At 31.2% G+C, this 16,967-nt stretch overlaps 1 protein-coding gene across 1 annotated transcript in view; it reads left to right on the top strand.

The window, feature by feature from the left end:
- LOC134685160 (FAD synthase-like) overlaps positions 1-12,569 on the top strand; it is a 47,240-nt gene extending 34,671 nt beyond the window's left edge. The window contains exons 9-13 of the mRNA XM_063544637.1: positions 8,593-8,673; positions 9,909-10,007; positions 10,852-10,973; positions 11,613-11,754; positions 12,381-12,569. Coding sequence (XP_063400707.1) covers positions 8,593-8,673; positions 9,909-10,007; positions 10,852-10,973; positions 11,613-11,754; positions 12,381-12,519 — 583 coding nt within the window. The 3' untranslated portion in view covers positions 12,520-12,569. The remainder of the gene's footprint in view (positions 1-8,592; positions 8,674-9,908; positions 10,008-10,851; positions 10,974-11,612; positions 11,755-12,380) is intronic.
- Positions 12,570-16,967: the final 4,398 nt, after the last annotated feature.

Below are 16,967 nucleotides of genomic sequence, written 5' to 3' on the forward strand. Positions count from 1 at the left end.
CATTCCGCAACAAACCATTACACAGAGTTTTTTTCCAAATGCCTTCAGATATTGGGCGGATTTTTGGTATGTGAGTTAACCATGATGTGTTACAGATCAAGTATAAGTTTCGTTTTGCTCCACTAATTTTTGCGGAAATTACAGACTTTGGACTGATAAATTGTTGAAAATCACAAGTATACAGTCTTTTTTTCTAAACGCTTTCAGAAGTTGGGCTGACTTTTTGGTATGTGAGTTAACCATGATGAGTTACAGATCAAGTTTTTAGTTTTGTTCCCCTTTGCTGCTTTGGACTTTGATAAATTGCTAAAAAATCGCAGTTATACAGACTTTTTTTCTAAATGCTTTCAGATGTTGTGGGCTGATTTTTGGTATGTGAGTTAACCAAGATGTGTTACAGATCAAGGTGAAGTTTTGTTCAACTCAGCTTATTGTTGCTGAAATAACAGGCTTTGGACTTTGATAAATTGTTGAAAATCACAGTTATACAGACTTTTTTTCTATACTCCTTCAGATTTTGAGCTGATTTTTTATATGTAAGACTATCATCATGTGTTTGTCCACATGTGCTATTGAAATTGCAAATTTTTCAACTTTTTGCCTGTTAATACCAAAAGGTTTTCTATATATAAAGTCAACCTAATAAATAAAATAATTATATAATATTAAAAGAACAAGTTGGCAAAAGGAGGAACACAGTTGGTTTTGAATGAAAATACTGAATGCATGTTTACAAACATGTTCTCCAAATGTAACTAATATGTTGTCAATCAAGAAACCAAACACTTGATAATGTCAGATCAAAGATTTTTTTCTTTGAATTGAAATGTGAAGATTTTTACTAAATTCTGAGTTTTGTCAGTTGCTACCAATATGATTGTAAAAACTTGCACATTTAAACAGGTTATTCTTTCAATCACTTTTGTATGTACCAGAGGATAATAAAAAAGATGTTGCTTTAGTTTCTTTTTTGTATGCTTGCAGGGGTATTTATTTGATAAAAGTACATCTTGGTATTCATTTAAAAAAAAGCAAAATATAACTCTTTGCCAACACTTTTAATGTTCATAACTGTTTTCTTTTTTGTCTTGTGATAAAATTTAGAAGTAACAATTTTTAAAGGCAGTGCTTTAAGGCCTGACTTTTAAGTCATGAGGTTCATCTTTTCATACGCAATCTTTGCAGGGGGTCTTTTGGCCAGAAATAGATCCGGAAATGTTCGAATTTCTCCTCTTCTTTTTATGGTATGATATGGTTTTTATTTCTTTCATTTACATTGGGGACTAAAGAAACGATCAGTGTGTTTTGTTTGTTTTATAGAACTTGTTATGAGTGTGTATTTTGCATTATAAGCAGTCAACCTGACTACAAACTATCATTATGTGTATTCCGTGCGGAAAGAGGTCGGGTCAATTTCGAGTGTTATCTGACATCTAAAGATTCTTTAATTAGTTCAGACGTTGATATAACAATGAAAAGTCGACTGAACATGATTAATATTGCATCTTCTATAATTCAAAGCGGAATTCGGTTTATGAACGAGAAACTGTAAAGCGTTTTCAATTTCGGTATTAGTTATGTATGTTGTCTACGTATTATCCTGGTTCCCGGTACTACGTTCCGGGTATAAGCTTTTTGTGTGTATGTGATGTGTAACATTACGATCGGGTACCAGCCAATCTACGTGTGTATGTGTACATGATTTACCGCCAAAATGACCGATTTACAGCTATGGAAAAAAATAGTCCATAAACGTTCCGTATAATGATATGCAAATTCATAATTAATCGTAACTTTTTTTTATCTTTGTATAATAAATATAACAAAATGGATTCCACAAAATTGAAAATAGCATTATTTTACGAGGATTTCTCATATTTTCTCACTTCCGGGCGCAGTAATACGTATGTTTTGAAGAAGCTCGAAGAATTTGACAAAGTGAATTGAGAAGGAAACGGATAGATATACGTCCTTGCTATCAGGTAAAACAATTTAAATGTACAGAACAAACACATTTACTTCACACAAATAGTACAGGCTTAAGCTTTTTATTGTCTTATACACGACTGTAGTCTAGTCGACGGCGGTGACCTACAAGGTACGGGTCATACTGGGTCAAGTCTAAATATGTAAACATATCCACGTGCTATTAGGTAGAAAGCATCATAATGCAATATCTACAATTTTTCCTCCTTTATACATCGTTTAACCAGATATATTTCTCCTTTATAAATCGTTTAACCCGATATATTTCTCTCAAATACACTTAAACACGGGTTGTATGTACGTATTTTTTCTAGTGTTTTCTTGTCCTTATTAAAGTTCATTTGTTGATGTTTAAATATTTTTGAACGACTGAACACAGGAGTGAATGAATGCAACAATTATATATACTTCAAAGACTTGGGCTGTACAATGATAGTGTACGTATATCATACTGATAATTATTCTAGCAGTAATTATGTTAATTTAGGATGTAATGACAGGAATTCATGAGCTATGCCTCGGGCTTTCTGAAAAAAATATCAATGACAATGTAAACAGGAACAAAACATTGACACGAATGCTGCTCTCTTCTATGTTATAGTTATTTAGGTATGTGTTGCACAAGTTTCAAAAAAATTAAGTTATAAAACTTTTTTTCAGGGCACAAACCCACTTTAAAGAGACTTGTCTACTGCCATACCCATCCTAATTTCATGCACCATTTGCAAGCAAGAGACTGAATGGTTTGCAAAATTAAAAATCAGGACGGTGTCCAATTAAAACAAAAGAATTAAACTGGATGAATAGTAAGAGAAATCTAGAGGAAAGTTTTGATATGTGAAATTGGTTTTCCTGAAAAGTCATTCATCCTAGCCTGCAGAAAGGAACTATAACTGTCCACCACCAACTGACGAGCTAATGTTGAGCTTCACATATGGAATTACTCAAATACCATCAATATCTGTGTTTTCAGCACAGATTTCACAAGTTATGACACAGCTGTGTTTTTTTATACCTGTTTATAGAGTTGTTTACTAAATTTTATTTTTTTTATCAATAAATATATATTGTGTCATTTAAGAACTTGTATTTTGCCAAAAGATGCATACTAGTTAATGAAAGTGGTGCAGTTCATTTTGCTTTGGTATATAGGAGATGTGGTACAATGTATATGATATTTAGTGAGTTAATCAAGCAAAAGTGAATAAGAAATTGGTATAAACAGTTACAGGTACATGTACTACTGTACAATCTCAAACAATGAGAAAAACTCATACCGTAAAGAGAATTTCATATTTACAAGTAAGTTTTGTTTTTGCGTTGAATAATTTTCTTCTATTGTTTTAATTGCAAATATTGGAAGTGGTTAAAATGCTAATGAGACAGCTGTTATGGCCACAGAGCCTTAATTGAAAACTTCTTTTTCATTCATACCAGTAGATTTTGCCTGGAGTTAGAAACATATCTGCCAACTTTTCAAAATGCACATGGGGGTTTTACATGAAAGATGGTTCATATAGTCATACAAAACCTTCAAGATCCTTCAAGGGGACCTTCAAATGGAAGCAGGACAAGTCGCCCCACTGGCTAATCGCCCCACTTTTTAAAAAACCGCCACAAACTGATTTATCAAATCGTCCCACATGTGAAATTGGTTAAATCATGTTTAATATTACTCCTGCCAACTCGCCCTACTTATAAAAAAACGGTAATATTTAGATTAATAATATATATATAATTAAAAATAAAAACTCGCACCACTTTAATGAAAACTAATGTACACAGAATACAAACAAACCGAAAATTAATTTACTTACTATTATTGATATATACTGAAATTATAATTCTAAAAAAACCCTGATTGTTGAAGAATAACTAAGTTTTGAAGCTTAGTTATTTGCATAACAATTGAAAAGAAACCTTTTAAATGTATCATAATGCAATATATGGAATTGAACTTATATTCGATGGGATAACATCTTTTTCCATAAGTGGGGTTAGTTGGCATTACTAAATTCATCCTGGTTAATAATATATATATCTAGATTTCACCGATTTCCATTAGGTGGGACCAGTTGGCAGGAGTAATATTAACGGGATTTAACACGGTTCACAAGTGGGGGCGATTTGGTAATCCAGGTTGGGGCAGTTTTTTTTGTCGAGTCTGCAACTTTTGTCGCAGAAAGCTCGACATAGGGATAGTGATCCGGGGGCGGCGGCGATGTTAGCTCAGTACTTAAAAGCTTTATATTTTAGAAGGTGGAAGACCTGGATGCTTCATACTTTGTATATGGTTGCCTCATGATACGAAGTTTCCGTCAGTCACATGTCCAATGTCCTTGACCTCATTTTCATGGTTCAGTGACTACTTGAAAAAAAAGTTAAAATTTTTGTAATGTTAAATTCTCTCTTATTATATGTAATAGGATAACTATATTTGGTATGTGCGTACCTTGCAAGGTCCTCTTGCATTTTGCCCGTCAGACAGTTTTCACTTGACCTCGACCTCATTTCATGGATCAGCGAACAAGGTTAAGTTTTGGTGGTCAAGTCCATATCTGAGATACTATAAGCAATATTAGGTCTAGTAAATTCGGTGTATGGAAGCACTGTAAGGTGTACATGTCCAACTGGCAGGTGCAGGGTTGGCAAAGTATTACCCGCCCGGGAATTCCCAGGTGGGAAAACCCGGGTTTTCCCGGGCTGGGCAATACTCCCAGAAATAGGTAATAGTGGGCAATACTGGGCAATATGATTTTCTATGCTTATTTTAACACTAAATAGTAAAGACTTGGTACAGTTTCATAGTATAACAACTAAATATGTACTTTTTATACAGATAACCATATGCATTGACAGTCATTTCTAGAAGATTGAAATATCAATTTCATTCTCTTCTCTATTAATTCTATATGTAGGCAGAACAGAAGATTTGTACATTTAAAGATACCTTTTTAATTACCAAACATTATTTTAATAGTCCAAACTTTGAAACATGCATTTTATTGCAGTGTTTAAGTGACTTGTTAATTGTATTTATTATACATTCATATTGCTAAATAAACACCCTAAGGGGTCATGCCAATAAAACTTATAGAATTATGGGCAGAATCAATTTGCGCCAATTGCAGTTTTGAAAAGGTATTAATTGCGCCACTATCTTTAATTTTGATGGTATTAATTGCGCCAATAAATGAAATGAAATAGCGCCACATTTACCTGTAGATATTTTTTACCTTTAGCATACCTGTACATGTTTTACCTATATCATATAATTAACCTTTCCACATAAGATTTACATTGTGTACACACTTTACTGATGTAATCTCATTGCAATTTATACCATAAATCTCACTATAATACATAATATTAATACAATAACCAAATATATATTTGCCGACTGCCCAACGTAATCTAGAGGACACCGAATTTATTACAAATAAATAAACATGACATGTGAAATATAACAGCATGTGTGATATAACCATACAGCATAACATACTGAGTTGTAATTAATAATTATAAATCATCAAAATTTCTCCATCCTTAACGATCCCGCCGGCCAGGAAAAACCAACTATGTCGATAGACGGCGTTGGAAACCTGTGTCCAAACCCTAAATTAGTCGAAAGCTAATATGCTCGAAAGACCGTTTCCGGAGTCATACTTGGACAGTATACTTAAAGATATGACATAAAACAAAACAAAAAATGATATAAAGTGAAACATGAAACAATAATACATTGCACAAACATAATAAAAACCCAATTAAGATCTAGATATGAAATATTAATGAGAAACGATATATACAAATATCGTTAAGAAACTTGACTGTATCAGTGTTGGGTAGAGAGTGATTACTCCACGGGATTATTTCCCGCTCATTTATTACATGTACATGTAAACATGTGATAATCACATGATTAATCAGACGGAACGTTAGTACAATAATTTTCCTTTATACTGCGAAACGCGGAAAATTATAAATCTGAACACTCATCAAATTTAAGAAAACTGACCAGAACATGTTTTTTTTAGTAATAAAATATTTTTTCACGAGTCAAAGTGTCGGATATACCATTCAAAAAATAGAGTCTGATAGAGGAAAACCGGTCATCATTGTTGAAGAAAACAAAGTCCGTCAGGCATTTGTAACAAAAACTGGAGAAATAAGATGGAGATGTACAGTTAAGTCGTGTTGTGCTAGGTTATTCACAGATGAATCGTGTACAATTATTTTGAATGGAGAATTAGATCATATTCATGAAAAAAATATCAAGAAATTAGAACGTCAAATTTGAGAACTTCGTTCAAAAGAAAAGCAACCGATATGTTGTCAGAGTGACCTTCTAAAATAATAAATTCAGAGCTCTTCAAAATTGAAGAAGACAATTTAGAAAAGAAATATGTATTTTGGCTGATGGTACCTATAAATGTTGTCCAAAATATTTCAAACAACTTTTAATTATACTATACATGTCTAAGTCTTTATTACCACCATTTATTTAAATTTCGAAAATAGAATGCACAAAACAGTAAGAGACATCTTTCCAGACGTCGTTATAAAGTCATGTAAATTTCGTCTTGGTCAGGCTTGGTGGAGGAACCGAGTCCAAAGCCCGGATAGAAGGAGGAGGGAAGGGAAGTCATATATAGATAAAAATGAATAAAAGTGGCGCAATTAGATGATTATTTTATTGGCGCAAATGATACCTATAGTTTTGATAATTAGGTGGCGCAAAAGAAGTATTGGCGCAATTAAGTTGTGGCGCAAATGAGTTACTTTTTGGCGCAAAAAGATATCGCCCAGAATTATAAGGGCTGATTATTGTTACATAAACAAATCTGTGTTCTAATCTGAATAATTACTAATTAATTAGTGACATTATTTAAATGTAATTTTTCTTACAATTAAGTAATTGTTAATTCTTAAATTATGAGTTATAATTTATTTGAAAGAAAAAAATGTTTTGCTTTATGTTTACAGTTTGCCAATCTAGACAAATGCTAGACAAACAAAATAGGGTATAAATATTTTATTAAATGTATTACATTCGTGATTATCACTGAATCCTCTTTAAAATTCAGACAAGTATTTTATATTACCCAGTATTGCCCAGTATTACCCACTAAAACCCAGTAAAACCCGGGTTTTCCCAGTATTTCCCACTAGGCTGGGCAAAACTCATAAAACCCGGGTTTTTGCCAACCCTGGGCAGGTGTCATCTGACATTGACACCATTTTCATGGTTTAGTGGTTATAGTTAAGTTTTGTGTTTTGGTCTGTTTTTCTTTTACTGTTTGCAATAGGTCTTCTATATTTTGTGTATAGAATGGTTGTAAGGTGTACATGTCTACCTGGCAGGTGTCATATGACCTTGACCTCATTTTCATGGTTCAGTGGTCAAAGTTAAGTTTTTGAGTTTTGGCCTTTTTTTCTAATACTATATGCAATAGGTCAATTATATTTGGTGTATGGAAATATTTCATGATCTACATGTCAGTTGCCCAGGTTTTATTTGACCTTGATCTCATTTTTTACAATTCATTGCTCAGTGTTAAGCTTTTGTGTTTTGGTCTGTTTTTCTTAAACTATAAGCAATAAGTCAATTTTATTTGTTGTATGGAAGAATTGTTAGCTGTACATGCCTACCTGGCATGGTTTATCTGACCTTGACCTCATTTTCATGGTTCAATTGTCAATGTTTAGTTTTCTTGGTTTATGTTAAGATTATGTGACAGTTGTAATATAGCTTTATTATTAGGATTATCAACATAATATCAATGATTAGTAAAGAAGGCGAGACATTTCAGTGTGTGCACTCTTGTTTTTAAAGTGGGGCGATTTGTCATGGATTCCCTTCAAATATATTCTAATGTGGTTTTTGGCTTCTTCGTGCATTAACAAGCTCATAGCCATTGTTGAACTAATTGTTTTCTTTAAAATAGTCGACAAAATTGCTCTTACAAAATTTCCATTTGGGAGCCTTGAGCTCGATGGGGGAAATACTCTGCAAATACTGACAGTTGCCAGGTATGGTCATCAAAAAAGTTGACATGTTACTATGTACATTTACCATTATGTTACTTGATGTTCTTGCTATAAACACAGTACAGAGACTGGTCAATCTTTGTGAACTATTTTTTATGGGAGTCATAGAATATGCGTATACAATCAATAATTAAAAATAGTCTATTTATATTGAAAAGGAAAAGTTCTTATATGTCTAAAGAAGAGGGACGAAAGACACCAAAGGGACAGTCAAACTCATAAATTTAAAGCAAACTGACAAGGCCATGGCTAAAAATGCATTTCATGGGAGGCACAGAAAATATACTGTAAACATAGACTATAGATATAGGTGAACTAGGTACAAAAGAACTCTGAATCTTAAATTCTACAAACCACCTCTGTTCTATGGAAGATAATGGTATAACTGGATTAGAAATACACACAACCTGTAATTAACTGCCTTTACAGCGCTTTCGCGCTTTGATTTCTTTTAGAAAATGGCCCATGAATATTTATTTGCTTACAAAGTATATATAAATGATGGTTCATTCCAATTTAGTTGAATACTATGAACAATTTGTATTTGTATTTTAGATTAGATGATCTGTGTGTAGGATTTAATGGTGGGAAAGATTGTACTGTTTTACTTCATTTGTTTTATTCCGTTGCCAAAAAGTAAGTATAGTAATTAACAGCTGCTGTACATCATGGTAAATGATTTTGATGACCAAATGAATCATTTTAATATAAATAGAGAAGTCAAATTTTTAAAGCCATGTGCAAATAGATATTTAGTTAAAGTTTTCAATAATCACTTTTTAAAATTTATCATATGGTTGATGACCAAACTTCCATCAATTTTGATGAGACATTTTTACCAAAACCTGTTAAAAAAGATAACAAACTGTTATCAATTATGGCAGCTGCTTTGAGTAGAAAGAGACTTTAAAAAAAAGAAAATTGAAAAAAACCATAATAAAAGCTGGCATTAACATAACGTGATGGTACCCAAATTGCACCTATTTTGACAGTTTTTTCACCTACATTTTTATATGATCAAGAAAAAAATGTCCATACTGTGTTTATTTTGTAGCCCTATCCTTCTTTATTGTATAGGTACACCAATTTAATTTTTAATCCATATTGAGTCATAAAAAAATAGGTTTGAATCAACCTCCAAACTTTCCATGATTCTGTTTTGAGGAGTACCCAAATTGCATCCATGCTTAAATTCACATCATCAAAAGTCTAATAACCAAACTTTTGTTTAATTTCTTCAAATATTTTGAACAATTGCATATCAGTCCATGCTTACTCTTCATATTTTACGAAATGGATACTTATAATATATTGTATTTGCTAATTTTAAAAAGATGACGTTTTGATGACGTCGCATGGTGACGTTTTTGTACATTTTGCTTTTTCAGTAAACAGTCCATCTGTTAATAAATACTGTGAACGTTTTGTGTATATCTAAATATGTTTACCTATGTTGAAAGACATGCATAGTATCAAATCATAAAATTACAAATTGTTTAGTCTCTAGGAAATCTTGTAAGATTTCAGTTGCTATTTAATCTTAATAGGTGCAATTTGGGTACCCTTATGTTAGAGAATCTTTCTACAATTTTCTCAAATTTGTCATATTTTCATTATATAGACTAAATATAAATGTTTCCTTTGACAAAACAATAAGTTGAAAGAAAGATCTATATTTTATATCTCTATTGAATATTCAGATTAGTGTATACATATAAGTATCAAATACTTTGCCTTAGAATGTTGGCCACTTGAAACATAGTTGTCCATCATATTGAGTAGAATAATTGCAATGAATTTAGAACTTGTTTGTAATTTCCATCACTTTCACTTTAAGATGAAAGTTTTAAAATTTCATATATTTTTTTCAGAAAATATCCAGTTCATAAAGACAAATACAAAGCTCTGTATATCAAGAGTAAATCTGTTTTCCCTGAGGTTGAGAAATTTATACAGATATCTAGAGATAAGTAGGTCATTTTCACATTTACAATTACCTTTTTTCATTTGGATATTTGCTAGATATTTCATAGAAGATAGTTGTGTGCCAGTATCCTGTTAACAAATTTTTATGAGGAAAATGTTTTTAACAGTTTTGGTTGGACTGATATTTGACATATACAGTGCTTCTATACCTTTTTTAAGACTTACTTACATTTATTTTATTTAAGATTGTGAAATGAAAAAGATTATTTATAAATACTTTGTTTGAAAAGAAAAAAATATTTGTAAACTTTGCATTAATAAGGAGCTAAATTTTATTAATTTGTGCACCAACTAGTTTTGTGGATTGTGATTTTCATGTTGGACATTAAAGTGTGGGAATTTTGAATATAGTCTTGAGGGATATAATGGCAATAAACAAGTTGTGCATATTAACAAAAAAGAATTTAATTTAGAGCACTGTACAGTTTGTATATGTTGATATGTGACTTTCATAGAATCTGGATGATTTAGAGCCTGTCATAGTATAGAAACATTTGTCTTTTGTTTAAGAAATGTTGTTCAATAAGTCTTTGAGAAGTTTTTATTGTTTGGTTTCCATCACACTGATGTATGGCTCATATCTCCATTAATTCAATTAGAGATCTCATTTGGTGAATATTTTAACAATATACAAGGTTGACGATTTTCCACTGTCAGAGTGTATATTTTCATCAGAAGTTAAGAAGTAAAGATAAGATTTCCATTGAGTGTATATTTTCATCAGAAGTTAAGAAGTTTAAAGATAAGATTTTCCATTGAGTGTATATTTTCATCAGAAGTAAGAGAAGATCTATATATGTCCTAACATGTTTTTTTTTTAAATTTTAGTTATAGTTTAGAAATGCTGAATTATCATGGACGTATTAAAGACAGTCTGACAGAATTAAAAAAAGGTCATCCTGGTATAAAAGCAGTTATAATGGGAACCAGAAAAACTGATCCTTATTCTTGTGAGTATTTTCTGTAAATAAATGATTTTTCTATAAGGATGTGCCTTTTAATGCAGAAATTATCATTTGACATAAGTTTATATTGTACAGGTACATCAGTCACTAAACACTAGAAAAATAGTAAAAATTGATATTAGAAAGCTAAAAAAAAAAAGATTAGTAGAATATCAATTAAGATATTCTCTAGCTATATAGGAATGTCTTGAAAAAAGGTTGCCCAATAAACTATTTGAACTTACTAAGAAATGTAGACAAATAGTTGGCATTTCGTTATAATACCATATTAGCAAGTATAGTTTTATACTTTATTTATGGTTATTATTATAACATTTCATAGTTTGAATAAGTTGTACATTTAACTTCTTTCTCACCATCTATACAATAATGACTTTTTGATTATGTTCAAAAACTGAGTACTTTAATAAAATTTGTATGTTTCACTTTCCATGAAATGATGATTGTAATAATGTTTTTCTTAGTCCAGTGGCAAATAGTTCATTCATATTCAGGATGAATACAAATATTTTATGACTTTTTAAAATAAGCCTGGCATTAAAGAAATTACTTCAATATAAAATCTTTGATATTAATCATGTTGTATGACTGTGATTTTAGTTGTCTTTTACATATTCGTTACAGGTCATTTAGAGTCGTTTTCAATGACAGATGCTGATTGGCCACAGTTTATGAGAGTTAATCCTTTACTAAACTGGTCATACAAACATATATGGCAGTTCCTTAGATCTCTAAACATTCCTTATTGTAGTTTATATGATAGAGGGTATGTAAAAATTGGATGTGTATATTATTTTATGAGTAAAGAGGAATTAAACAAGGAAGTAAATACTACATTATGAATTAGTTTAAAGGGAGATAATTTGAAATTTAATCACTGCCATGAATTTGATCACTTGTAGAGTTGTATCTAAATAGCATGAAAAGGCTTAACTACTATATCTTATTTTAACTAATATACTTGGTCTGTATGCCATTTTGTGCTACTTTGTTACATATTTGTATGTTTTTTAGTGATTAGGATTATAGCACAATGTCGGCTGCAGTATTTTTGACATTTGACCTATTATGTCTTCTAGCTGTTTGTTTTGTTCAAGCATTGTTGTCAAATTAATGGAATTTAATGAGACTGTCATACAAGTGAGAGGTTTAGATAGCTATAAAATCAGGTTCAATCCACCTGATTACAAATGTGTGTCTGTGCACCTGGAAGATTTGGCAACTAGTTGGTCTTAGTTTAAAAGTTCATTTCCCTTTAAAATATATCAAATATTCTAGCAAGTGAGACACATCACTGTGTCTGTCTTGTGTCAATTTCATTTTTTATGTCTATAATTTGGTGAAAGAATATCAATAGGGGCATATATTTATTTGTTTGTTTATGTTTTTCAGATATACTTCTTTAGGCAGTATGAACAATACACATCCGAACCCACATCTACAATACATAGATGATAGAGGGATTCTGTCTTATCATCCTGCACATACCTTAGTCAATGAAAACAGTGAAAGACATGGAAGAAATACATGATATGTTGTTAATTGATATACTCACAATTTTTAATAAATTATTTATAGCCAAATGTTTTTTTGCTGTGAAATTTTTTGCCTCAGCTAGCGCTGTCAACCAGGAAAAAACCGGAATATGACATTAATTCTTTTCCGCGTAATTTTCTGTGAAAATTTATCTTTGCCTAAAAGATCATATATTCCAGGATCATCTGAATTTGAAGGAAGATAGTTCTAATGAAAAAAAATATCATTTCAACAGAAAGTTCATTTGTTTTTTTATATATCAAGTTTGAATAACCTGCATTATGTTTTCTGGTTTGTTCAACTGTCAATCTGCCTTGTATCAGGTTGGAGTTTTGGGTTGAGATCTATATAAAAAAAAGATGTGGTATGATTGCCAATGAGACAACTATCCACAAAAGACCAAAATGACACAGACATTAACAACTATAGGTCACCGTACAGCCTTCAACAATGAGCAAAGCCCATAACGCATAGTCAGCTATAAAAGGCCCAGATAAGACAATGTGAAACAATTCAAATGAGAAAACTAACAGCCTTATTTAAGTAAAAAAATGAAGAAAAACAAATATATATGTAACAAATAAACAAAGCCCATATCACATAGTCAGCTATAAGATTACAATTAAGTCATTGTTCTTTGTATGGTACACCTGTTTATTATGATGTGAAATTCAAAAAATGTATTTGTCAAATTACAATTTTGACTCAAATGTATGATTCACTGAACAAAGAAATGTAATAGTTTGGAATGAATACTTTCTATGGTTAAATTTTATGGGTTAAGGTAGTTTATGATGAATTTGTTGTCACATCAACTTGAAATATTATGAATTTGATCCTGATTTCATGGTTCACTGAATATGGTTGTATGATGGAGATTGGCATGGTGTGCTATGGAGACATAATTTTGTTATAAATGATCTTAGACAAGTGGATGAAAATTATGTGAGTTAATCAAAGAGGTGTTCTTCCTTTATCTTTTTTTTTAATAAAAAATATTATTATTTCCAATATATGAATAATGGAAAAAGCAAAATGACTAAGAAGTTATTTAGAAATAAATCAACCAAACAACACATATGAATAAAAGGAGGTGTTGAGAATACACCAATGAGACAAACAAGAATGCACACATTGAAATGTCCAGCCTGCTTTTACTTGTGATTGAATTAATGTATCACATAAACTTAACATTATCAATGATCAGTAAAAATGAGTTGAAGGCCAGAAGAACCATGCCAGACAAATATGTATACTTTGCAATCATTCCATACACCAAATACAATGGTCCTATTGCTTAAAGTATTTGATAAAATGACAAAACCATGGCAAATATTACTACACATGTACCTGGAAAACATACCAAACCACAAAAGGGCTTAATATTGACCAATGAACCAAGAAAATGAGACCATAGTCATATAAAACATGCAAGACAGACATGTGCACCTTAATTTCATTCTATACACCAAACATGATTCACTGAAAAAAACCTGACAAAATCTTGGAAAATAAACAAATATCACTAAAACATTAGAATGAGGTAAAATGTTCTATGAAACCTGACATACAGCTATGTACACCTTACACTCTTCCATACACATAATAAATTTCTTGTAGCATCTGATAAACTGAGAAAAAAAAGAACCATGAAAATGTAGACCTTACATTCATTCCATACATAAAATATGTTTGACCTTTACCTTAAATTATTGGAAAATAGACTAAGCCACTAAGATCTTAGTTTTACTCTTCAAAAGACTTGTCAGTGTTAAAATTGAATAAAAAAAGTTAAAAAGACCAAATAAAGTTGAAGAGCATTGAGGACCCAAAATTCTGATTGTTATGCTAGTTTTGTTTAATAGTTGATTTATGTCAACACAGAAGCACCTACTTAACTTTGATGACTGATCCATGAAATGAGGTTGAGCAAGGTGAAACTTGTCTGACAGACATGTAGAGCTTGTAATGAATCCATATACCAAATATAGTTATCCTTTTACTCATAATAAGACAGAAGTTCAAATGACATAAAACTAAACAATTTAGCCATGAAAATGAATTCAAGGGCAATGGACATTTTACAGATAGAAACTTTGTAACATAAGGTATCTACATACAAGGTATGGAGAATCCAGGTCTTCTACCTTCTGACATTTGGAGCAGCTGTTTACAAATAGATATTTAACCACATCTACGCCACAACTGGATTGTAAATCATTATGTCTTGCATTCTGATCTTTGACACAGACAAGATAAAAACCCAAAAGACATGTTCATAACCATTAATAGTAAAAATGATTAAATACCATATATTTGGAGATGCAAGACTTTGGTCATTTGTTTATGTACCTGACAGAGTTAAAACTCAATCACTATACTCTGTTATCTTGATCAGTTGAATAACATAGGATACATTCAAAATACAAAACACTCCCCCTTTTTAAAAAGCAGTTAATTCAATAATCTTCATTTCACAGAATACATGAATCAAAATATACCTAATTTAAACTAATATCCTATAATGCTTTAAGAATCTGAACAGTTCCTAGAATCAAACTGGCTAATATATATATATATATATTTGTTGGGTTCTGATGGACAGTTGTCTCATTGGCAATCATACAAAACATTTTGTAGACATTTTAAAAAAATGTGCCAGCTCACTGTACTTCTAGTGTTAGTCTCTGTAGGTGATGCAGTACAATAATTTACACTTACTCTTTTGCTGCATGCTTTGCAGGGAATCAACCATGGAGGGCAGTTTCTGTAGATTTTAACATTTGTGTTTGTTTGTCTAATCTCAAGACGAGATATTTGTATGCATGAAGTGCAAAAAGTTCTAACATGACTCCTTGAGTATGGTCTTGAGGAAACGATGATAGTCCGTCGGAAGGGGACGATAAATGGCTGGCCCGTGTTAAGAGAGAGCCATATCTCTTGCACGTTAAAGACACCCTTGTAGATTTCGAAAAAGAGTAGGCTAATGCCGCTACAAGGCAGCACTCGCACTGCAAAGTGGAGAGGGATTAATATAAGTTGCAAAAACTTGTTTTCCAATCCACTGTAAATAAATATGTTTAAACTAAACTAAACTCTTGATATTAATTCTTAAGGTGGTACCTAACACTTTAACTAAAATTAATTTGGCTCGTTTAATTTTCATAAAATTTTGACAAAGTATTTACTTTGACCCTTTGACAAAAATATAAGAATTTCAAAAAATTTGAACCAACCGTTTTATCAGAAAAATTACACTGGTTATATAGAAGTTTGACAAACACCTTTTTTGATCATTGAGCAGCTTAATATTCCCTTATGAACACAACGTCATTAAAACGTTCTGCTTATTTTACAGAGTTATCTCCCTGTAGTGTTAGGTACCACCTTAAAACTAACCTCAGTATTGACTTCATTACCTACTATGAGCCAAAAAGATGGAGCTTGATGCTTATTAAGCACAATAAGTTGTGTTCTAGACTATCCCAAGGATTTCTGTGTTTTACATAACCAATGTTATTTGTTTGGTATCTCCTATGAAACATTGAAAAAGTCTAGTTTGTGTTTGGTGTAATTTTTCTATTAGATCTCAAAAGTAAACAATGCTTATGATAAGGTTGTATCATACACATATAGTGTTCTAAATTCTCTAATTATATACTTTGGAAGGTTACATCAATGAAAATACAGAAAATTCTGTGATCTTCCAATTTTTGTCATTTCAATTCACAAAACAAAGGGGTATAGCTCTAAAATGACTTTACTGGTATTGTTTTTATACTATAGTTGTGTGATTTGCTAACAATAACAATTAACAAAAAATAAAACAAAATAATGAAAATGAATGCATTTATTATATATTTAATAACAAAAATGGAAGTAAATATGGTATACACATTTATTGGGTAGTATTGATGCACTATTTTATTTTAAAAAAAATTTCAGTTGCACCAAAAATAAATATGTATTTTAAAAAATAAGCAATGCAATACTTGAAAGTCATAAACAAATCTTTTGCATTCATTACATAAAATTCAACCTGCACCACAATATGCGAAAATCCCAAGTCTTATAGACATATTTATAACAATCAATTCACCAAAAAAGAAGAAATTTACAATTTCTTAACTATGTTAAATATCTTGATATTAAAACATATTATTGGTATAACCTTTATATGAAGATCAGAGGCGGGGGGTTACTTCAATACTTAATTGATAGGGGGTGCCGCTTATGTTCTGTTACCCCACCCTTTTCATAAATTGCTTTGGTAAAAATGTAACCTTTTTCCATATTGTTTGGGGTTTCATGTGGCGTGTAATGGTCTGCAATGTAAGAGTGCAATTCCAAATGGCCAAAAGAGAAACATTGGTTGATAAGTTAAGAACACCAAGAAAGATGACAGACAAAGAAGTTATGGGAACTTTATTGACCTAATCATAT

Source organism: Mytilus trossulus, chromosome 9, assembly GCF_036588685.1.
Source record: "Mytilus trossulus isolate FHL-02 chromosome 9, PNRI_Mtr1.1.1.hap1, whole genome shotgun sequence".
In the NCBI taxonomy this organism is placed as follows: Eukaryota; Metazoa; Mollusca; class Bivalvia; order Mytilida; family Mytilidae; genus Mytilus; species Mytilus trossulus.